The 19,306-nt window shown below is 39.4% G+C and overlaps 1 protein-coding gene across 1 annotated transcript in view; it reads right to left on the bottom strand.

The window, feature by feature from the left end:
• The window catches only part of TNFRSF21 (TNF receptor superfamily member 21), a 112,022-nt gene that overhangs the window by 34,525 nt on the left and 58,191 nt on the right, over window positions 1-19,306 (bottom strand). The window contains exon 4 of the mRNA XM_036766676.1: window positions 3,377-3,642. Within this exon, the coding sequence (XP_036622571.1) occupies window positions 3,377-3,642 (266 nt within the window). The remainder of the gene's footprint in view (window positions 1-3,376; window positions 3,643-19,306) is intronic.

Below are 19,306 nucleotides of genomic sequence, written 5' to 3'. Positions count from 1 at the left end.
AATAAACCTCTGCCAGAAGACCTCCAGGAATTTAATGCTCATTATTTCCTGAAGCAGCCCATTCTACTCTCTTACTGCTAGAGTTGCCACTTATTGTCCTTTATATATTATGTGTGACATTATATATATTATTACATAGCAGCTTCATTATGGTGACCTAAGATCCCCATGATCAAAATCCAATTTAAACTCTAGCATTGCTCCCTCCAATTCTTTCCTAAAATCCAATATTCCTTTCCATAGAAGCAAAATAGTTTTTGTCTCTCCCTCCTATCACCTTTACACTCTCAAGCTGTGACAGTTTAATTTTTGTATGAGATGTTTGATGTTTACCCTTCCATTCTCAAAGAGGACCACAACATCAGAAAGGTGATGCCATGACTTGTAAGTGAATTGGATTTAAGTGAGACAGAGTTGTGAAAAGTTGCCAGCCTCATTTTCTCCTCTGGAGCCACCTGGGTCTAGTAGCAAGATATAGATCAGAATGAATTGAGATGGCCATATGACAGTTTAATTGCAGAGTAAAATCCTTCTTGCTCTTACCCAAAGCCAAGTAAGTTTTCATCTTAAGCTCATATTTAATTAAGGCTAAGAGGTGCTAGTAACATTGGGTCCTTTCAACATTTCCTCTTTTTATCACTCAATATGTTTTGAAGAAAGCCTTTTCATTCCAAAAGCCTAAACAACTTCAAAACACCTATGAAAGTAAGCAGATACTTAAAGGAGGGAGTTTCCCAGGACCACAGACCCGGTTCAGCCTATTTCTTTTAGAGGCAAAGAAGCTGAGGCATAGAAAGAGAATAGGAAGTTTGTTCAAAGGTCACACAGTAGAAGCCTGGATTCAAACCTAAGTCCTCTGATTTCAAATCCAAAAGACCCTGATCAAACCAAGGTCCTTAGTTTAATGGTGACTTACCATCAGGGCCATCCAACCTTAGGTTTTTATTGAAACAATAGACAATATATTTTAATTTGCCACTTTAGTGAGAGCTCCGTGGTAGCTCGGCTTCCTTTACTAAAGCATTTATGTAAATTTCTATGCTTGCAAGCAGGTGGCATAAATTGCACTGCAATTGGCAGGCCACATTTTGGACAGCCCTGATTTAACATAATGCTCACTAAAATTCTAAGGGCTGATGAAGGTAAAGATTCACAAAGAGGAAAAAAATACACCATATTCAGAAAGGCATATCTTGCACAAAGAACACAACTGTCACTAGAGGGAGAAAATGTATCTGGTTCTTCCAGCTATTAATGAGATATACTGGATATACCTGGAATAAGGGCCTAGCCAAGTAGGGCTCTTAACACATTTTAATGCCATGGAATTAACTGGGGCTCCTAATGAAGCCTAAACATAAACTGTGTTATGCATTTGGAAAAGCATATTTTTAGTTAGTGTGTAAAGAGCTGAGGAGTGATTGGTGACCAACTTATCTCAACAGTTGTGGCAAAGCCTGTTTAATAATGTGTACATACAAAAGAGCAGAATGTTCAAGGTTTTCCTCAAGAAATTGAGGAGCAGACCTAGAATATGATGGGTTTTTCTGATTGGATGGATTTTCTAGGCAACTGAGTTTTAATTAGAAATCCTTTTGGTTTCTCTCTCTCCAACTTCTGAAAATTATTAGTCCATAACATAGAGATGGAAATTAAGGTAGCTTTGGGGTGCCACCTCTAACTCATCAAACTGGCAAAGATAATGAAAAAGGGCAAAATGTAGTGCTGTTAGGATTGTGGGTAACCAGGTAAACTCATCCATATATGGTGAGGTTGCAAACTTGTAAAAATCTTTTTGGAGGGCCACCTGGCAGTATCCAGTAAAAATTATTTAAAAAATCATATCCTTTGATTCAATAATTTCATTGTTCAGAGTATATCCAGAAAGTGTCAACAAAAACTAAAAAAAAAAAATCCTGTTTAAGGATTTTTGTAGATGCATTACACTTAATTATTTTAAAAAATCAAAAAACTAAATGTCCAACAGTAGGGGAATGGTCAAACAAATTGTGATCCATCAATGTAATGAGATTTTTTTTTTTGGAGGGGGAAAAGGCAGGGCAATTGGAGTTAAGTGACTTGCCCAAGGTCAAACAGATAGCAAGTGTGTCAAGTGTCTAAGGCCAAATTTGAACTCAGGTCCTCCTGACTTCAGGGCTGGTGCTCTACTTACTAGCTGCCCCCAATGTAATGAGATTTTGACTGACAGGAATTTGGTGATTATTACAACTGACAAGCATGAAGAATATGAAGAAATCTGGAAAGATCTTGGTGAAATAATACAAAGCAAAAAATGAAGAACCAGAAACATGGAGACGCATTAATCCTGACCACATGCTAGGAAAAGAAACTGAGAATGGACAAAGAATCTCAATGGGGACTTAGAGAGAATAGTTGAAAAGTTACTATGGTACTTTATGTACCATTTAAATTATTTAAAATTTAGTAAATTTACTAAATTACCAAAATTTAGTAAAAATTAGTTTAAGTACATTTAAATTAGTTCATTTAAATGTAAGCAGCTACTAAATTTACTTAGTGGCATCAGTCAGTATCACTATTGATAAAGCATTTACTTTTAAATACCCACTTTTTGTTTCAGTTAGTAGCACATATTAAAGAAATAAGGTAAGAAATAGTATGTATACTAAAGAAGTAAATAGCATACATACTAAAGTAACACATACTAAAAAAATGTTCCAAGAAAGCCTCATAAAAACCTGAGTTCAAATCCTGCCTTCAAAACCTACTAGCTGTGTAATCATGAGCGAATCGCTTATGCTCCACTTCAGTTTTCTCACATATATTAATAGTTCCTACTGGCTAAGATTATTGTGAAGACCAACTGAGATAATATAGCTAAAACCCTCTGCACACCATAGAGTACAATATAAATGTTTGGTATTATGAGTAAAAATCACAATCATTCTTTCAATATTTAAGGATCATAAAGTTTCTCACAGCCAACATTCCAAGGAGCTTCAGGGATGGAGATCGAACTACATAGATACTGATCCTAGGACACACCATTTTTACATAATCCCTGATAATAATTTCTTTTTCTCAATTGTTCAATAATAGCAAACTATAGGGGAAAAAATTCTGGCTAATTAAGAGCAAATTTATTATTAGTAGTAACATTAATATTACTAGGCAAAAACTGGCTATTTCAAAATTTTTATGGAAAAAGCATTAGGACTCTTACATTCCATAGTTTTATTCATTTTTATAAATCTAGTGTATGAAAAATTTCTGCTTTAGGATGGTGAGGACCTCCTTCTGTAAACAACTTTTCCAGGAACCAGACTGAGGGACAAAACATTAGGAAAGCAGAGACTGGTAACATCATCACAGAAGGCAGATCAAGTCAAGTTACCTGAGTTGTGTCTTCCATGAGACCTCGAATTTTCTCCACAACGTCATTCCGCCGATGCTGACGCAGAGCACTGATTAACTGGGCAAGGCTGGCTTCAGGGCCCCGTATGGTCCAATGCTGCAGGGCTGCATAGGCCCTTTCATGATCTGCCGTGTATCCATTGGAAAATGCAGCCACCTCCCGCTCACTGGCATTGCACAGAAACTGATAGATGTCCTTCCACTGGCTTCCCACCTGGGCTGCCACCAGCTTCAAAATGTCAATACCTGGACCAGGGAGGGGGATAAAAATGGGAACTTAATGGAAGTTCTCTGGACAAATAAAAAACTGAATCACAAAAGTACACAGCATCTATTGACAAAATGTTTTCCGTATCTGTGAAATGAGAGAGTTAGACCTCAAAGTCTTTCCCTTCCAGTTCTAAATTTATCATCCTATGAACTGTCTTCATTCAATTCAACTTGTACTTAATAAGTACCCACTATGTTCCAAGCACTGTGCTACGTGCTTGGAAATTACAAAAGCAAAAAAGGAAATAACCCCTTCCTCAAAGAATTTTTTTTTCTGTTGAGAAATAACAGATAACTATATAAATATATACAAAAGGGCAGAGTCCTCAACAGAAAAGAAGTTAGGAAAGGGGGATGGTTTACGGGGAAATATAAGAAGCTGTAGGTTAAACATGCTGGGTTTGAGATGTTGAGAGGGCAAGCCAAGTGGAGATGTTCTATGGACAGTTGGTGACTCAGGATTGGAACTCAGGAGACACTGGTGCTGGATTTATAGATCTGGGAGTTGTCTGAATAATGACTGAAGATGAACCAATGGAAGATGATGAGCCCCAAAAAGTGAAGATATACTTAAAAAATTAAATTATTTTCCTTCCTAAATATCAAGTTTGTATGAGATGCACAGCTGAGACTTTAGAGCTACTGAGTAAACAGTGAAAAAAATTACCACTTGAAATTGAGTGTTGGATATAAATCCAAAAATTCCTTTGGACCTACCTCCAGCCTGAGATATCCAACTGTCTATATTTCATAGTCTAAAGTAGGGATAAGTAAATGTAACATATAAAACATAACTGAGTATTTGGTGAAAGAGTACCTCATAGTGCCTGTGTCTCTCATTCTGAATATCAATTTCTACTGTACAATAATACAGATATAAATAGGGTAAGAGACTGAGCAGAATGTAAACTGACCACAGAGCATCCCCCAAAAGTGAGCCGTTTGGACATATTTACTCTTTAAGAGCTAATTATGTTATTTGTTTTTCTGATAAAGTAAAAGCCAAAAAATAATCCAATTAATTAAGGTTTTAAAATACCTCACTGTCCAATTCAATTATGAGTATACTTATAATATTAGGTTTGGAGGCAAAAATCCTGGATCCAAATCTTAGCTCTGCTACTTACTACCTGTGTGACTGTGGGCAGGAAGGTGGTATAGCAGATAGAGCCCTGGACCTGGAGTCGGGAAGACCTGAGTTCAAATCCAGCTTCAGACACTAGCTGTGTTATTCTGGACACGTCACTTCATCTCTACCTGCCTCCACTTTCTCATCTGCCAAATGGGGGTAACAGACCCTACCTCGGAGGATTGTTGTGAAGATCAAATAAGATAATATTTGTAAAGTGTTTTGCAGAACCTCAAAGTACTAGATGCTAGCTTTTATTATTATTATATTATAACTTAACCTCTGGGCCAGTTTCCTCATATTCACTGAGGTCTCTAAAATACAGACTGGTTTGTTCCTTTTGATTTCAACACTTTCACAAATTTTGAGCCAAGCAAAAATTCCTCTAGTTTCAAGAAAATCAACTTACTGAATTACCTCAGTGTCCTACCTAAAGCTTGCAGGTAACTATAGGAACTTAGGCTGGTATTAAGGGCTGGCATTTCAAAACTCTCTGTAAATCCCAAGAGCATCTCTTTAAGTAAGATTAAATCTTAATTTAGCTCCATTTGACTGAGGCCCCAAACATCTGATGTGAAAGCATGAGTGAGTTTTCTCCTTCAAAAGCACAGGAATTTAACTCAGATCTTCATTCTGCCAGTGACAGTGTGGCTTTGGACAAACCACTAATCAACCATCCGGTGCCCATTTCGACATGTGTACTATGAAGATACTACAGGGTTTTCCCCAGGGGCCGGATGAGCTGATTAATTCACATTCTTTGCATCCTGGCTTTCTTCTTAGAAGAAAGCCAGCTCATTGTGGATATCCTTACAAAGAACATACACAGAAGCTCAAAGTAGTAGGATGTTCGCGATGCCAAGACACAGCCCTTACAGGATAATTACAGAGTTTAAAAGGCTGAAGAGTTCAGCAACATTCCCTTCTTTCAAAACCCAGAATTTATTTTTATAAGCACCCCCCCCCAAAAAAACCCACAGCAAAACATATGCATAAAACACCATGAGACTTCCCTGAGTCAGAATTCCGCACCCCCCCCATATTGATTTAAAGATCTAGAAGTCATGCTTCATCAGGAAAATTCACTCCTTGTTATGTCCCACTATGAAGCATTCACGTTCAATTCCTCTGAACTGGCTGGTTTGGGTACAACAACGTTATTCACGGGGTGCCGACTCACATCACTGAGATGCTGAATCCAAAAGTTCCAGAGACACCCAGCCAAAGGCGGTCAGCTTTCTAGATGCTAGGCTCTCAACCGAGTGTACAGTATCCCTTGAACAGAAAAAAAGGAGGCAACAATACCAGAACTAGCACAAACCAGGAGTGAAGCTCCGGCACCTTAGTGTAGTTTACTACACAAAGCTAACTAAAAACTAGCTTGGTAAGCATTTAATGGTTTTGTTTGTTTGTTTCTGTTTTTGGAGGTGGGAAGGCACGGCAATTGGGGTTAAGTGACTTACCCAAGGTCACACAGCTAGTAAGTGTCAAGTGTCTCAGGTCACATTTCAACTCAGGTCCTCCTTACTTCCAGGCCAGTGCTCTATTCACTACCCCTAGCTGCCCCTATTTAACGGTTTTTTTAAGTGTGACCTCTTAAAATGGAATCTTTCCTGATCCCCCCACTTCCCCTCCACTTCATCTTGGATAGTGCCACCATATTACTTCGCATACAATTTGCATTTGCTTATTTCTATCCAGTAGAATTTAAGTTCTAGGAGGGCAAGGACTATTTCCCTTTTGTTATGTGTCCCTACCACCTACATCTTATACCTCAAACTCAACGTGACACTTCTCGATTGACTTTCCTTCCAAACCCAGCTCTCCCCTCTGTTCATGAAACCACAGTATTAGGTTAATCAATAAACATTTCTTAAGCACCTACTATGTGCCAGGCACTGTGCTAAGCCCTGGGGATGCAAAAAAAGACAAAAGGCAGATTCCTCCATATACAGTTGCTAAATTATGTTGATTCTACTTCCATATTAATCTCTCTTGTTTCTGTTACACCTTAACTCAGGCCCTTATTACTTACTGCCTAGACCAGGCACCTCCTAGGCACTTAGTATTTATTGAATAGATGTGGAATGAATTTAAGATAGAGTGGGATTACCACATGAAAAATTAAAATGACCATGACTGAAAATATCTGGTTGAGTTTCAAGTTATACACACACACACACACACACACACACACACACACACACACACACACACACACAAATGCTATAAGCTATTCTCGTTTTATAGTTTCTTTGACAAAATGGGGACAGGGAGCAATCATTCTATAATAACACAGATTTATCAACAAACTAAGTGCCCTAGGAGCTTGGGAGCTAGGAAATTCAAATGTGTGACCTTGGACAAGTCACTTAAATAATTTAAACCTCAGTTTCCCAGACTGTAAAATACCAACAGTATAATTAGTTAGTATTTAAAGTGTTTAAGGATTTCAAAGTGCTTTACAAAGACCTCATTTGATTCACACACAACCCTGGGTGGTAAGAGCTATTATTGTGCCCATTCCATAGAAGAGAAAGTTAAACATATAATGGGTTAAATGACTTTCCCAGGGTCACACAACTGGTTAGTATCTTAGGCTAGATTTGAACACAGGTCTTCCTGGCACCAGGCCCACTGTATCCATTGTGCCAGAGCCCCCAACTGGAAGATACCTTAGAAGTCAAACAGTCCCCTCATTTTTACTAATAAGAAGACAGTTCCAGAACTTCAATGATTTGCTTAATTAGGGCACTCAGGTAGAAAATCAGCAGACCTGGGATTTGAAGTCGGGTCCCTTGACTCCAAATGCAGTGTGTTCTTTCCACTGTACCACAAGGCCTCCCTTATATAATCTCTAAGGTCTCTATGATCTCTGACATACGTTGAGTATGGTTTAGTTATTTGGTTAAAAAAAATATTACAGAACAAATCCTATTACCAACAAACTCTAAGGGGTTGTTTTTCTCCAACCAGAGCAGCCGGAATCAAGAGCTCATTCAAAAGCTGTTGACTATAACCTGAGGACTATACAGTAAAGGTATTTCCTGTAAAGGGACTTGACTTCCACTGGAAAAATCCAATTTCCTCTGTCCTCCGTACAATAAGAAAAAAGCAGTAGTTCCAGGTAGTCTCCAGTAGCACCTGGGGGGGCTCATCGATGGCACAAGACCAACCAAGGACAGGACGTTATTTCTGACCAAGGCTTTGGCACTCCAGCACCAACGAAGATTTAAGATACGGTTTATATGTCATTTCATTTGTGATCACTTCTGACATAAATGAATCAGGATCTCAGACTTAGAACTGGAAGGACTTTCAGAGATAAATCCCTTAACCCATTCTCATATTCAAAATGAAGAAACTGAGGACCAGAGAAGTCAAGTGATTCACTCAGGGTCACAAAGATAATAAGTAGCAGAGGTTTGCCAACTCCAGGTCCCACAATCATTACATTAAACCCAAAGCTCCTACCCACAGTGGCAATAAGGGTTGCTTTGCCCTTATAGGGAATAGGGAAGTTAGATATTTCTGTAGCAGTGTAACTCAATCCTAGTCTTACTAGCATAGTACAAAGAAAAGCATTTGTGATTTGGAGTAAGAAGATCTGAGTTCAAATGCTGACTCTGCAACTGATTAACTGTTGGACCTTAGCCAAGTGACCTAATCTCTTTGGGGTTCTGTGTCCTCAAACCTCTAAAATGAAAAAGGATAAAAATGATGTCAAAAGTCCCTTCCCATTCAGAATCTATGACCTGTATGACCGTGGCAAATTAATTCACCTCTCTAGCCCTCAATTTCTTCATGTGCAAAATAAGGAGCTTGACCTAGGGATTCTCATAAGGGAACTGATCTCTAAGGCCTTTCTAGCTTGAAAGTCAATGATAGATTAGTCTTATAATTCTTTTAGATAGGTCTGATAGAATAGATAGAATATCTACCATACAATATCTACCCCACCCCCAACTTCCCGGTCAGTTAAATAAGTACGTACTGTCCTCTCACGTATTTAACAAAATTATTTTCTCATCTATAGCTAAGATGTAGGCTATTAAGGCACTCAGTAAAAGATGAGATTGCTGCCATATGTAAAAGCTATAAGGAGGAGTTGCAGAGATGTTGTGATGTGGCAGATAGACTTGGATTCAGGAGGACCTGGGTTCAATTTCTGCCTCAGATATGTACTAACTATGACCCTGGACAAGCCACTAACTTCACAGTGCCTCAGATAACTCTCTGAACCTGGGTTAAGGCCTGGGAAACTCCCCCTACTGATGGGCACCTGATCTGCCATAGGTGCCCCTCAGTAAGAGGTGTTTTCTCATTGGACGTTCCTGTACTGATGATATCACAGAAAGAGGTGAAAAGAGAAAAGCACGGAGAATTAATTTTAAAAAAACTGGATAAAACCATGCAGCTGAGAAGTACTTATTTAAGAAACAAAATATAAAAAATGCATGCATAAAGAAATACAATGAAAATTCTGCACATAAATTTTTTTCTACCTAAATTCTTTAAGCACCTAAATTTGCTTTTTTTTAAAAAAATTAATATTTCATAAAATCTTTCCAAAATGAATTATACTTCTTTGCCATTCTCTCTTCCTCTTCTCATCCACTGAAGTTATGTATTCTTCACAGTTCTATCTTCTGCCTCCAGCTCTCTTCTCTTTCCTCTCCCTCATATGGCCCAGTAATTACCTTAACAATCTTGTCCATGATCTCACTCATTCTCACAGCTGCAGTTATCACCTCAATGCAGAAGACTTCTAAATCTATCTGTGGACCCGCATTTCCAACGGCTTACAACATACAGCCACCTAGATAGCCTATCAGTAACCCAAACTCAGCATACTGACTATTTAGCCTAGAGCCTGATTCAAAATAAGCCATTGATAAATGCTAGTCCAGGAGAGCTAGGTGGTACAGTGGATAGAGCGCTGGACCTGGAGTCAGGAAGACTCATTTTCCTGAGTTCAAATCCAGCCTCTGACATATACTAGCTGTGTGACCCTGGACAAGTCACTTAACCCTGTTTGCCTCAGTTTCTTCACCTGTAAAATGAGCTGGAGAAGGAAATAGCAAACGACTTCAGTATCTTTGCCAAGAAAACCTCCCAGGGCAGGTAGGTGGCACAGTGAGTAGAGCACCAGCCCTGGAGTCAGGAGGACCTGAGTTCAAATCCAACCTCAGACACTTGACACACTAGCTGTGTGACTTTGGGCAAGTCGATTAACCCCAATTGCCTGCCTTCCCCCCTGCAAAAAAAAAAAAACAAAACCCAAATGCAGTCACAAAAAGTCAGACAAGACTGAAAACAATAAGAATAAATGCTTGTTGATTGATTAACCCAATTTACAATCTTTCTTCCCACGTGTCCATGCTCAGAATCTGCCAATCATTTTGACTCCATCTTATTCCATCTCCAATTACCAAATCTTGTTGACTCTACCTCAATGTCACTCTTTCTACCATCATCCCCCCTTCCTTTTCATTCCCACCATCATCACCTTCACTCAGGCCAGTATTACCTCTTACCTATACCAATGGAATTCCAAATGTTTTCAATGGCACATCCCCATCAGTTAAAAAATAAAGAGCTGAGCATAAACTTTATATAAACACACACACACACACACACAGTAGATTTGGAGTCAGAGGATCTGGGTTCAAATTCTGACTCCAACTGGAAGTAAATGACTTATTTTAATATTTTCAAATATCACACATGTATTGCTATATTAATAATGGTGTACTTTATAAGATTTAACAAAAAAAAAGATATTTTAAAAGGATGAGACAAAGATGAAATTAATAGGGAGACCCTGGAGCTTATTGAGCTGGGGAGTGACATTGTCAAACTTATACTTTTGGAGAATCATTTTGTCAGCTGTGCAGAGGCTAACTTGGCATGAGGGGAGATCTGAGGCAGGGAGACCAGTTAAAAGGCAATTGCCAGAAAGGTTCATTTTACATGTCAGATCCTCACAGATTTTTTTTTTTTATTCTTCAGCCTGTTGTTGGCAGTGTCTATGTCAAGTACATGGTTTAAATAAAGATAGAAACAGCAAGGGGTATTTAAGAAATAGAATTGTCTGAAGTTTCAAGTAAGCTATTTGTTCCTAATTTGATATTCTTTCGAAAGCTCTATTTTTAATAAGATTAGAACCACAAGGTTTGAGATGGTTTAACTGATTATCGGAGAATTACAATTTAAGGAGCTGTACTAAATTGTATTGAAATCTGTTTTGCAAAAGATTTTAGCAGAAACATCTAAGAATCTACAACAGATATGGAACCAGAGAAGCAAATCTATTGAAGAGGAGCCCACTTCAGAGCTGCCCTGAGAATGAGATATAGTCCAGAATGTCCAAGAGAAGATGCTCCAAGAGGACCAGATAGCTACAGAGGACATATGATATTCAAGATCAAATGCATTAATTAAACAGACATTGGGAGAGGGTTACTAGGACATAAGGATACTCGATATTAGGTAATGTTGTTAATCGTTATTATATGTTTTGGCTTTTTGCTTCATGGTATCTATGTTTGCTGAGTTTTCTTAGTTACTTTGAGACATGTAAATCTCCCCTCTAAAATTAGTCTGTAATTTTAGATATATTTAGTATGGCTTGTGCTACAATTAATCAATCTTCTTAGTCTTACTAGTCAATAGAAATTGTAAAAGGTCTACATAAGATTCAGCAAGTTATAGCAAGGACACAACTATCCTCTCCAGGAGACCCCATACTTCAGTTACATAACCAATCATTTGTCCTCAACCTCATGATATCACCCACCCTGTTCTGTTCTTTGTTCTGTGCTCCCCAAAACCTACAAAAGGGGAACTATCCTTTTGCTCATAATGGCTAGAAACTGAGGCAGCCATTGACCCATCTTGTTCTCAGGTTCACATCCTATGAATAAAATGTTATCTTGCTCAGATAAACATGTCCCAGTTTACTTTTTGTTAAATTAAACTCACAACATATATCACTACCTGTGTAGTAACCTTGGGTAATTCACTCTACCTCCCTGGGCCTGTTTCCTCAACTGTAACATTGATAGGGTTGGGAGAAATTAGGAGTACTTTACCTGGAGGCCATGAACTTGATTTTTCTAATACCTGTTTAAGGACTCTTTCAATACAATTTATTTCCTTTGAAATTATATGCATTTTAATTACGCATTAAAAATATTCAGAGAAGGGGTCCTTAGGCTTCACCAGACTGATAAAGGGATATATGAAACACAAAATGTTAAGCCCTGGACTCGACGTGCACATACAAACACAGTCCCTTTCTTCCTTCTCCTCCTTTATGCCTTCACCCCCTTTATTGAGTTCCTACTATGCATAGGACACTATATTAATTCTGTAAAAGATATCTAGATGAGCAAAACATGGTCACCATCTTTAATGAGCTTACTCTCTAGTAGGTATGGATAAGACAAGGTATAAATGATTCTCATACAAGGTAAAATGTGTTGGGAGGTATACAGGAGGTGCAAAGAAGGTTATAGTAGTTTAGAGGAGAGAGAGCTCAGCTCTGATCTGGGCTTGTGGGGACTGGTAAGAATAGGGTTAGAATTCTTGGAGTAGAGCCTTGAGGTATGAACAAGATTTCAACATGACAAGGAGGAGCGCACAGTGGAAACCAAAGTGCAAAAGACCAGGATATGTTTGGGAAATGGTTGGTGCTAGAGGGAAGAAGGAGAGAACTGAGGTAAGCCTCACATGCTTTAGATTTCCTTTATGTTACCCTGAGTGTCCAGCAAAAAACTCTTGCACTAATTATTGGAACACAGTCAAAATCCTGGAATGGTTAAGTGCCAAATTAATATACTGTGCTAGACTGGGAGATAAAAAAGAGAAAAGGCAACAGACCCTGTCCTCAAGGAATTTACATTCCACTGATTTTTCTAGATGATTTCTTCAGTAATATCTAACTTAAATAGACATTCCTTTCATTGTCTACCACACTTGTAGAGTATGATGCAAGATTATGTTTTTCTTCTCTGGAAAAGGAGAGATGGAGGGACTAATGGCTGCTGCTAAAAAGTCCCATGGAGTCAATTAATGCAAAGACTTCTCCCTAGGGAAAATCCACAAAGAGGGAAATCTCCTCCCCTCTTTGCCTCTTTCTATACGCATTAATTTCTTGTAACGTATTAAGGGCCTCGAAGCAATATATTGAGTTGAAAATACTTCATTTTTCCAAGATGACATTTCTCCCCTTACAAAAAAAGGCAAACTTTTAATCAGAGCCCTGCCCTGAAGCTAGATAATAGGGACTTCCTTGTAATAGAATGGTTCCTGAGAATTGAAGGCTGAGAGAGACATGGAAGACATACATCTTTTAATGACTTGACTAGCCTGGACTGATGACCCAGTGATTAAGCCTGGATGGGAGAAACACAGTCCTTAGTCTGCCTGTCTGTGGAGAGGTGGTGTGCCATGGAGCAAAGAACGCTTGAACTAGTGCCAAGTCACCTATACCTGGGTTACAATCCTATTTCACTTTCATAAAGCTGTGTGAAATGGAGCAAGCCACTGGAGCCTCTTTTTTAATATTCCTCGTCTATAAAATGGATGTAACAATACTTATATTAGGAGCAGTTAGGTGGCACTGTGTATAAAGGGCCAGCCCTGGAGCATTTACTAATTACGTGACTCTGGGCAAGTCACTTAATCTCTGCCTGCCTCATTTTCCTCAACTGTAAAAGGGGGATAAAAACAGCAACTACACCTGGCAGGGTTACTGTAAGGATCAAATGAGGTAATATTTGGTAAAAGTGCTTAGCACAGTGCCAAGTACATAGAAGGTGTTGTATAAATGCTTGTTATATTATCGTTATAATAGCATTATAGCAGAGGGTTATGAAGAATATACTTTTAAAATATTAAATTTGGTCCAGATCTGTCTCTATTTCCCACCTTATATTTCGTCAGACCTTATGTTTTGCACATATAAGGAGCTCTCTGTGAAGAAACTCCCTTTACTGGTTTAGATCTACAACTCTTTTGTAATTTAAGGTCTATATCACCAATGTGATACCCTCAGCGGCTGCTACGAATACGCAGGCGTATTCCCAGACTTGGATCACGAGATATAACAGAGTCTCTTGCTCAAAGACAAAACCAAGACATTTATTCAAACACCAGAAAGCCAAATCCATCATAGTAATAAAGAAGTCTGTCTATACACATTACCAACGCACAGAGCACCGCTATCCCCAAGCCTTCCCTCTGTCAGGTCTCACTACAAACAAGCTCCCTTAAGCAAAATCACTCCCTCTCACTCACACTAGGTGCTCTGCCTGCTCTGTCTCACCCACTCACTTCCAGCTCTACCCCTTCCTACTCCATCCGTTGGCAAGCTCCTCCCACCACAGGCTCATGTGACTCAGGGGCTCAAAGCAGGTCACATAGGCTTATTAATGGATGGGAAAGATCTTTCCATTCCCACTAACATAACAAGGTCTTGGAGAGTTGCCTGGGTTAAGTGACTTGCCCAGGTTCACACAGCCATTATGTCAGAGATTGAATCTGAACACAAGTCTTGACTCTGAGACTATTTCTCTAGGACCGTGTTTCTAGTTAAAAGGCCATGCTGCCTCTTGAGAATATTAAAGTACGTCATTAACATATATTAAAGTACACCCCAGCAAATGAAAGCCCCTTCAGACGTCACTCATTGATTCTTTTCCATTTCTTCCCAAACACTTCTTCTCCAAGCTGTAGTACCTAGCCCTAAAGGGTGTAGAAGGCAAGTCCTGGTTCCAGCTCCACCATCTCTGTGTGGAATTCGGCAAAGCGTTTACCTTCTCTGCAAAGTGAAGGAGTTGGCTGAGAGGGTTCTAAGGACCTTCCTGGTTCTGACATGCTCCAATTCTAACCGATACTAGTCCCATCATCCTTCTTTCCATGGGCTATGCCATCCATTCAGCACCCTGGGAGAGACCTCAAAGGCCATCTAGTCCCACCCCTTCATTTTACAGATGAGGAAAACTGAGACTCAGGGAGTAACTTGTTCAAGATCACACAGGTAGTAAGCATAAGAGAGAGGACTTGTAACCAAGTTGTTAGATTGTGAAGCCAGTTCTCTTTCTACTGTCTGTCTCTAAGACCAATCAATCAAGAAGAACATATTAAATGCCTATGAGGTGAAGGAAGCACAGAAAATCAGAGTAGCTTTGAAAATGATTTATAGTATTTATTACATGGGTTTTTTTTTTAAATAAACAGTGTGAAATAGATATTCATAGCTTTCTATTGAATCCTCTTTTTATATTGTGCAATGTACATGGAAATGTTCCTCTTTTTTTGTCTTTAAGTTCAAAATAAATATATAATTTTTAAAATGAAACAAAAAAAAAACTGCCTACTATTTGCCAGGGCAGCTACATAGCACAGTGAATAAAGAACCAGGCCTGGAGTCAAGAAGACCTGAGTTCAGATCCAGCCTCAGACACTTCCTAGCTGTGTGACCCTGGGCAAATCACTTCACCCTGTTTGCCTCAGTTTCCTCATCTATAAAATGAGTTGGAGAAGGAAATGACAAACCACTCCAGTGTCTTTGGCAAGAAAATCTCAAATGGGGTCATGAAGAGTTAGACATGACTGAAACAACTGAACAATAACAGCTGTGCTAGAAGGTAAGATACAAATACAACAAAAGTCCTTATCCTCAAAGAGCTAACATTTTATTAGGAGAGAGAACAATATGTATATACACACACACACGTGTATATACATAGAAACACACATATATGCATACATATATGCGTGTATACGTGTGTGTGTGTGTGTGTGTGTGTGTGTGTGTGTGTGTGTGTGTGTAGTTGGGGGGCAGGGCAGATCTATGATTTCATTAAGCAGCAAGCTCCAGGTGAGGACAATGCAAATCTGCACCTGCTCTGCAGCTTAATAAGTGTTAGAAAGTTGCGTTGGGGCACTGAAAGGTTAATTGATCTGCCCAAAGGCAATATAGACAGTATGAGCCCAGAGAGAGGATGTGAACCTGGATTTTAGAAGTGTCCTTTGCCTTTTTTTTATCCAGTGCTTAGCACAGTCCCTGACAGTGTCAAATGTTAATTATCAATATGCATATTAAATAAGTTAACTAAATTAATGTTTATTGACTGATTGACTATGTATGAGTCCAGTGCTCTATTCAATATGGTAGGCTGCCTGTTTTGAACTTTAAAGTCAGATCCTTCCTACTCTGAGTTCTAACCACTATCCCACATGGCCTTTCTGTAAAATATATACATAGTAAAAACAGGGCAATTTGTTGGAGGGGGTGGGGAAGAAACAAGGAAACATTTATTAAGCACTTATGAAAGAAGGATTCCTTAGGGCATCTCCAAGCCAAAGACAGACAACTACTTGTCAGGTATGCTGACTAAAGGATTCTTGTCAAGATGAGTTTGGGATCCACGATCTCCCTTCAAACTCTGAGGTCCGGTGATTATGGGATGTGGGTTGAACCTGGCTCTATCACTTTTCTGGATGATCTTGGGGAATATTATTCTAAGCCTCCTCATCTATAAAATCAGATAAACACCTACCCAACAAGGTTCTTGTGAAGATCAAATAACCCCGTACTGGTGAGAGTGCTTTATCAATAGACAGACCCACATAAATGTGAGCTATTCATTGAGGCAGAAATGCATTGCCAACTTGCAGAAGTTTGCAGAATGTTTTTGGGTGACAAATTCTATCCGAGAGCCATGCAAAATTGCAAGAAGAAAGCAAAGCAGCAGACATTGCAGAATGTCAGGGACAGAAGAAATCTTAAAGGTCACCTAGCTCATTTCCCTCATTTTTCAGAAAAAGGAAACCAAGGCCCAGCAGGGTTAAATTCATTACTCAAGGCCACCTAGGGAGAAATGGCTGAGACAAGATTCATACCCAGGTGTTTTGATTCTGTCTGTCATACCACTCTAAAGCCCTTACTTAACAGTTGAGGAAACTGAGGTCCAGAGAGGCTAAGTGATGTGATCTTCTACCTCCTCATGAAACTATCATCATAGGGTTAGAGATGTAGAGCAAAGGTCATTTAATCCAATTGCCTCATTTTACAGATAAAATTGAGGCTAAGGCTAGGCGCAAAGCCATAGTAATAGCAGAACTAGGACTCAAACCTGGTCCTCTGACTCTAAAGCCCAGGATTCTTCCCACTACATCATGCTGCTGAGGAGACAGAGAGGATAAGCAAATGTAACAGACCTGATGTCAGACCCCACCCTCCACAAAGGAACTTAACAGTCTCATTCCTGGACAAATACTTGAATCTTTTCCAAGTAGGATCAAAAGTAGCAGTGAGCCATAGCTTAAATACTTCTACTAATTACCTGCCTCATAAAATAAAGCTCCTTAAACATGTTGTAAACTTACCTTCGAGCTAGACTAGATCCTTAAAATCTGACAACACAAGAATTCAAGAATAGGAACTTTTGAAGACAATTTCTATACCTATTTTCACTCCATAAAATAACATTTAAAAATACAGTTAATGATCAAAATCTGGCAGTCCAAAGAAGTGATAGCATTTTCTCTAAGATGTCCACATAAGCAGCACATTTACATTGCTTTATAATTCGTAAAGGAACTCTAGACACATAGTGTAAGCCTTATTATTCCTATCAAGGAATCTACGGGTCAGAAAGGTGAGGGAATTTGCCCCAAATCAGAAATCTAGTAAAGAAAAAGTGACTTACCCAGGGTCACACAGCTAGTAAGTATATAAAGCCAGATTTGAACTCAGGAAGATGAGCTTTCCTGAATCCAGGCCCGGTGCTCTATCCACTGTGCCACCCAGCTGCCCTTATCAAACTCAATGCTCCTGACCAAGTCTTTATTGCTTTCCGCTGCAGGGACTCTGTTACCTCTTAACCTTTTGACTGAGTCCAAGTTTTACAGAGCAAATCCTGTTATTAAAGGGATTTGTTCTGTAAAGTTTGGATTCAGTCAAAGGGCCACATGTGGCCTCGAGGCTGCAGGTTCCCCACTCCTGTCTTCACCATCTGTAGCCTCTCTCTGATTTCCCTTTCCAGCCTTCTCATGCATTACTCCCATTTATAGTCCAGCCAAACTGATCTGGCTGCTTCTAACATGACACCCTTTGCACTGGCTGTTCCCTTGTGCCTGGAATATATTCTCTCTTCACCTCCACCTCTTAGAATCCCTATCTCTTCACATCTACATTTAAGCACTATCTTCAAATGAAACATTTACTCATTCCCACCCTGCTCCCAGGTACTGATGCCTCAGCAACAAACATGTTGTATATACTGTATTGTATATAAATATGTAAATGTCGTCTCCACTGGCAGAAATTAAGCTTCCTGAAGGAAAAGATTGTTTCATTACATTACACCCCTAGGGTCTAACACTGGCACATAATAGACACATGATAAACTTCCTGTTGTTTGATTGAATATTCTCCATCTGGTAGGAGCTAAGCAAACATATTTTAGTAAATTGATTACCCAGGGTCACCTAGGCAGAAGGAGCTGAGAAAAGATTCAAACCCAGGTCTTCTGATTTTATCCACTGTACCACTCTAACCCCCTTACTTTACAGTTGAAGAAACTGAGTCAATAGTAGACTGAGTAATTTGGGGTTCTCACAAAGGTACTTCCCCTTACCACTTTGTAATAGAAAAACATTTTACATTAGATGCTTATTAGACACCCTGGTTTTCTGCTGATGTTTTCAAATCCTCAAGACATCCAAAGGAGGTCTCCCACTCTGCTAAAAAATGAAGGTGAAAAAACAGTTCTCCATATGCCGTTGACAAAAATGCAGACTCCAGACTCCAGGGCAGAGGGTAGGCTCTGAGCCTGGAATGTAGAGTGCACAGTGGTGCCGGCTGGCTGGGCCGAGGTAGCTTCTGCCATCAAATCATCTGGCTTCCCCTCAGCTCCGCTTACTTCTATTTACACTTAGAGTCTATTTCCCATAGGAAGTCTGAGCTGACAGAAAGGAGGACTGTTTCATGGGATTTTTGTTCAAAAAGTACATCCCAGCAAATGAAAGCCCCTTTCCACTGTGGCAAATCAGAAATTTCAGTAAATGCTACCCAGTTTCCTCTCTGTCTGTTTTACTTGACACCCACCTTGACCTCACGGCAGGTCCTCCAAGACCTCAGGTCTTATACTGAATAGTAAGTCTGCATGTAAGCACACAGTGACTATTGTGCTTAAAATCAGAAACCAGAACTTAAGCATAGGTGTATCTATCTGCCAAGAGGCAGTGTAGTGTGGTGGCCAACGATGAACCTAGGTTCAAATTCTACCTCTGAGTTTCGATCAATTTTACAAGTATAATGGCAAGCAGGGTGGGATTTTTGCTGTTTTTTCTTTTGGAGTACTTCTCAGCACTCAGGCAATGGAGTGCCTTTGATTGAGTCTTGCCTTTGTTTCAATCAAAAGTCTTTGATTGGATCAAGAGCCTTTGATGGCCTGCTTGAGTCACAAGAAAGCCTAAATCACATGAGTCTGAGGT

This window comes from Trichosurus vulpecula, chromosome 7, assembly GCF_011100635.1.
Source record: "Trichosurus vulpecula isolate mTriVul1 chromosome 7, mTriVul1.pri, whole genome shotgun sequence".
Taxonomy (NCBI): Eukaryota; Metazoa; Chordata; class Mammalia; order Diprotodontia; family Phalangeridae; genus Trichosurus; species Trichosurus vulpecula.
Note: the sequence above shows the minus strand (reverse complement) of the source record. Positions and strands in the feature narration are given on the sequence as shown.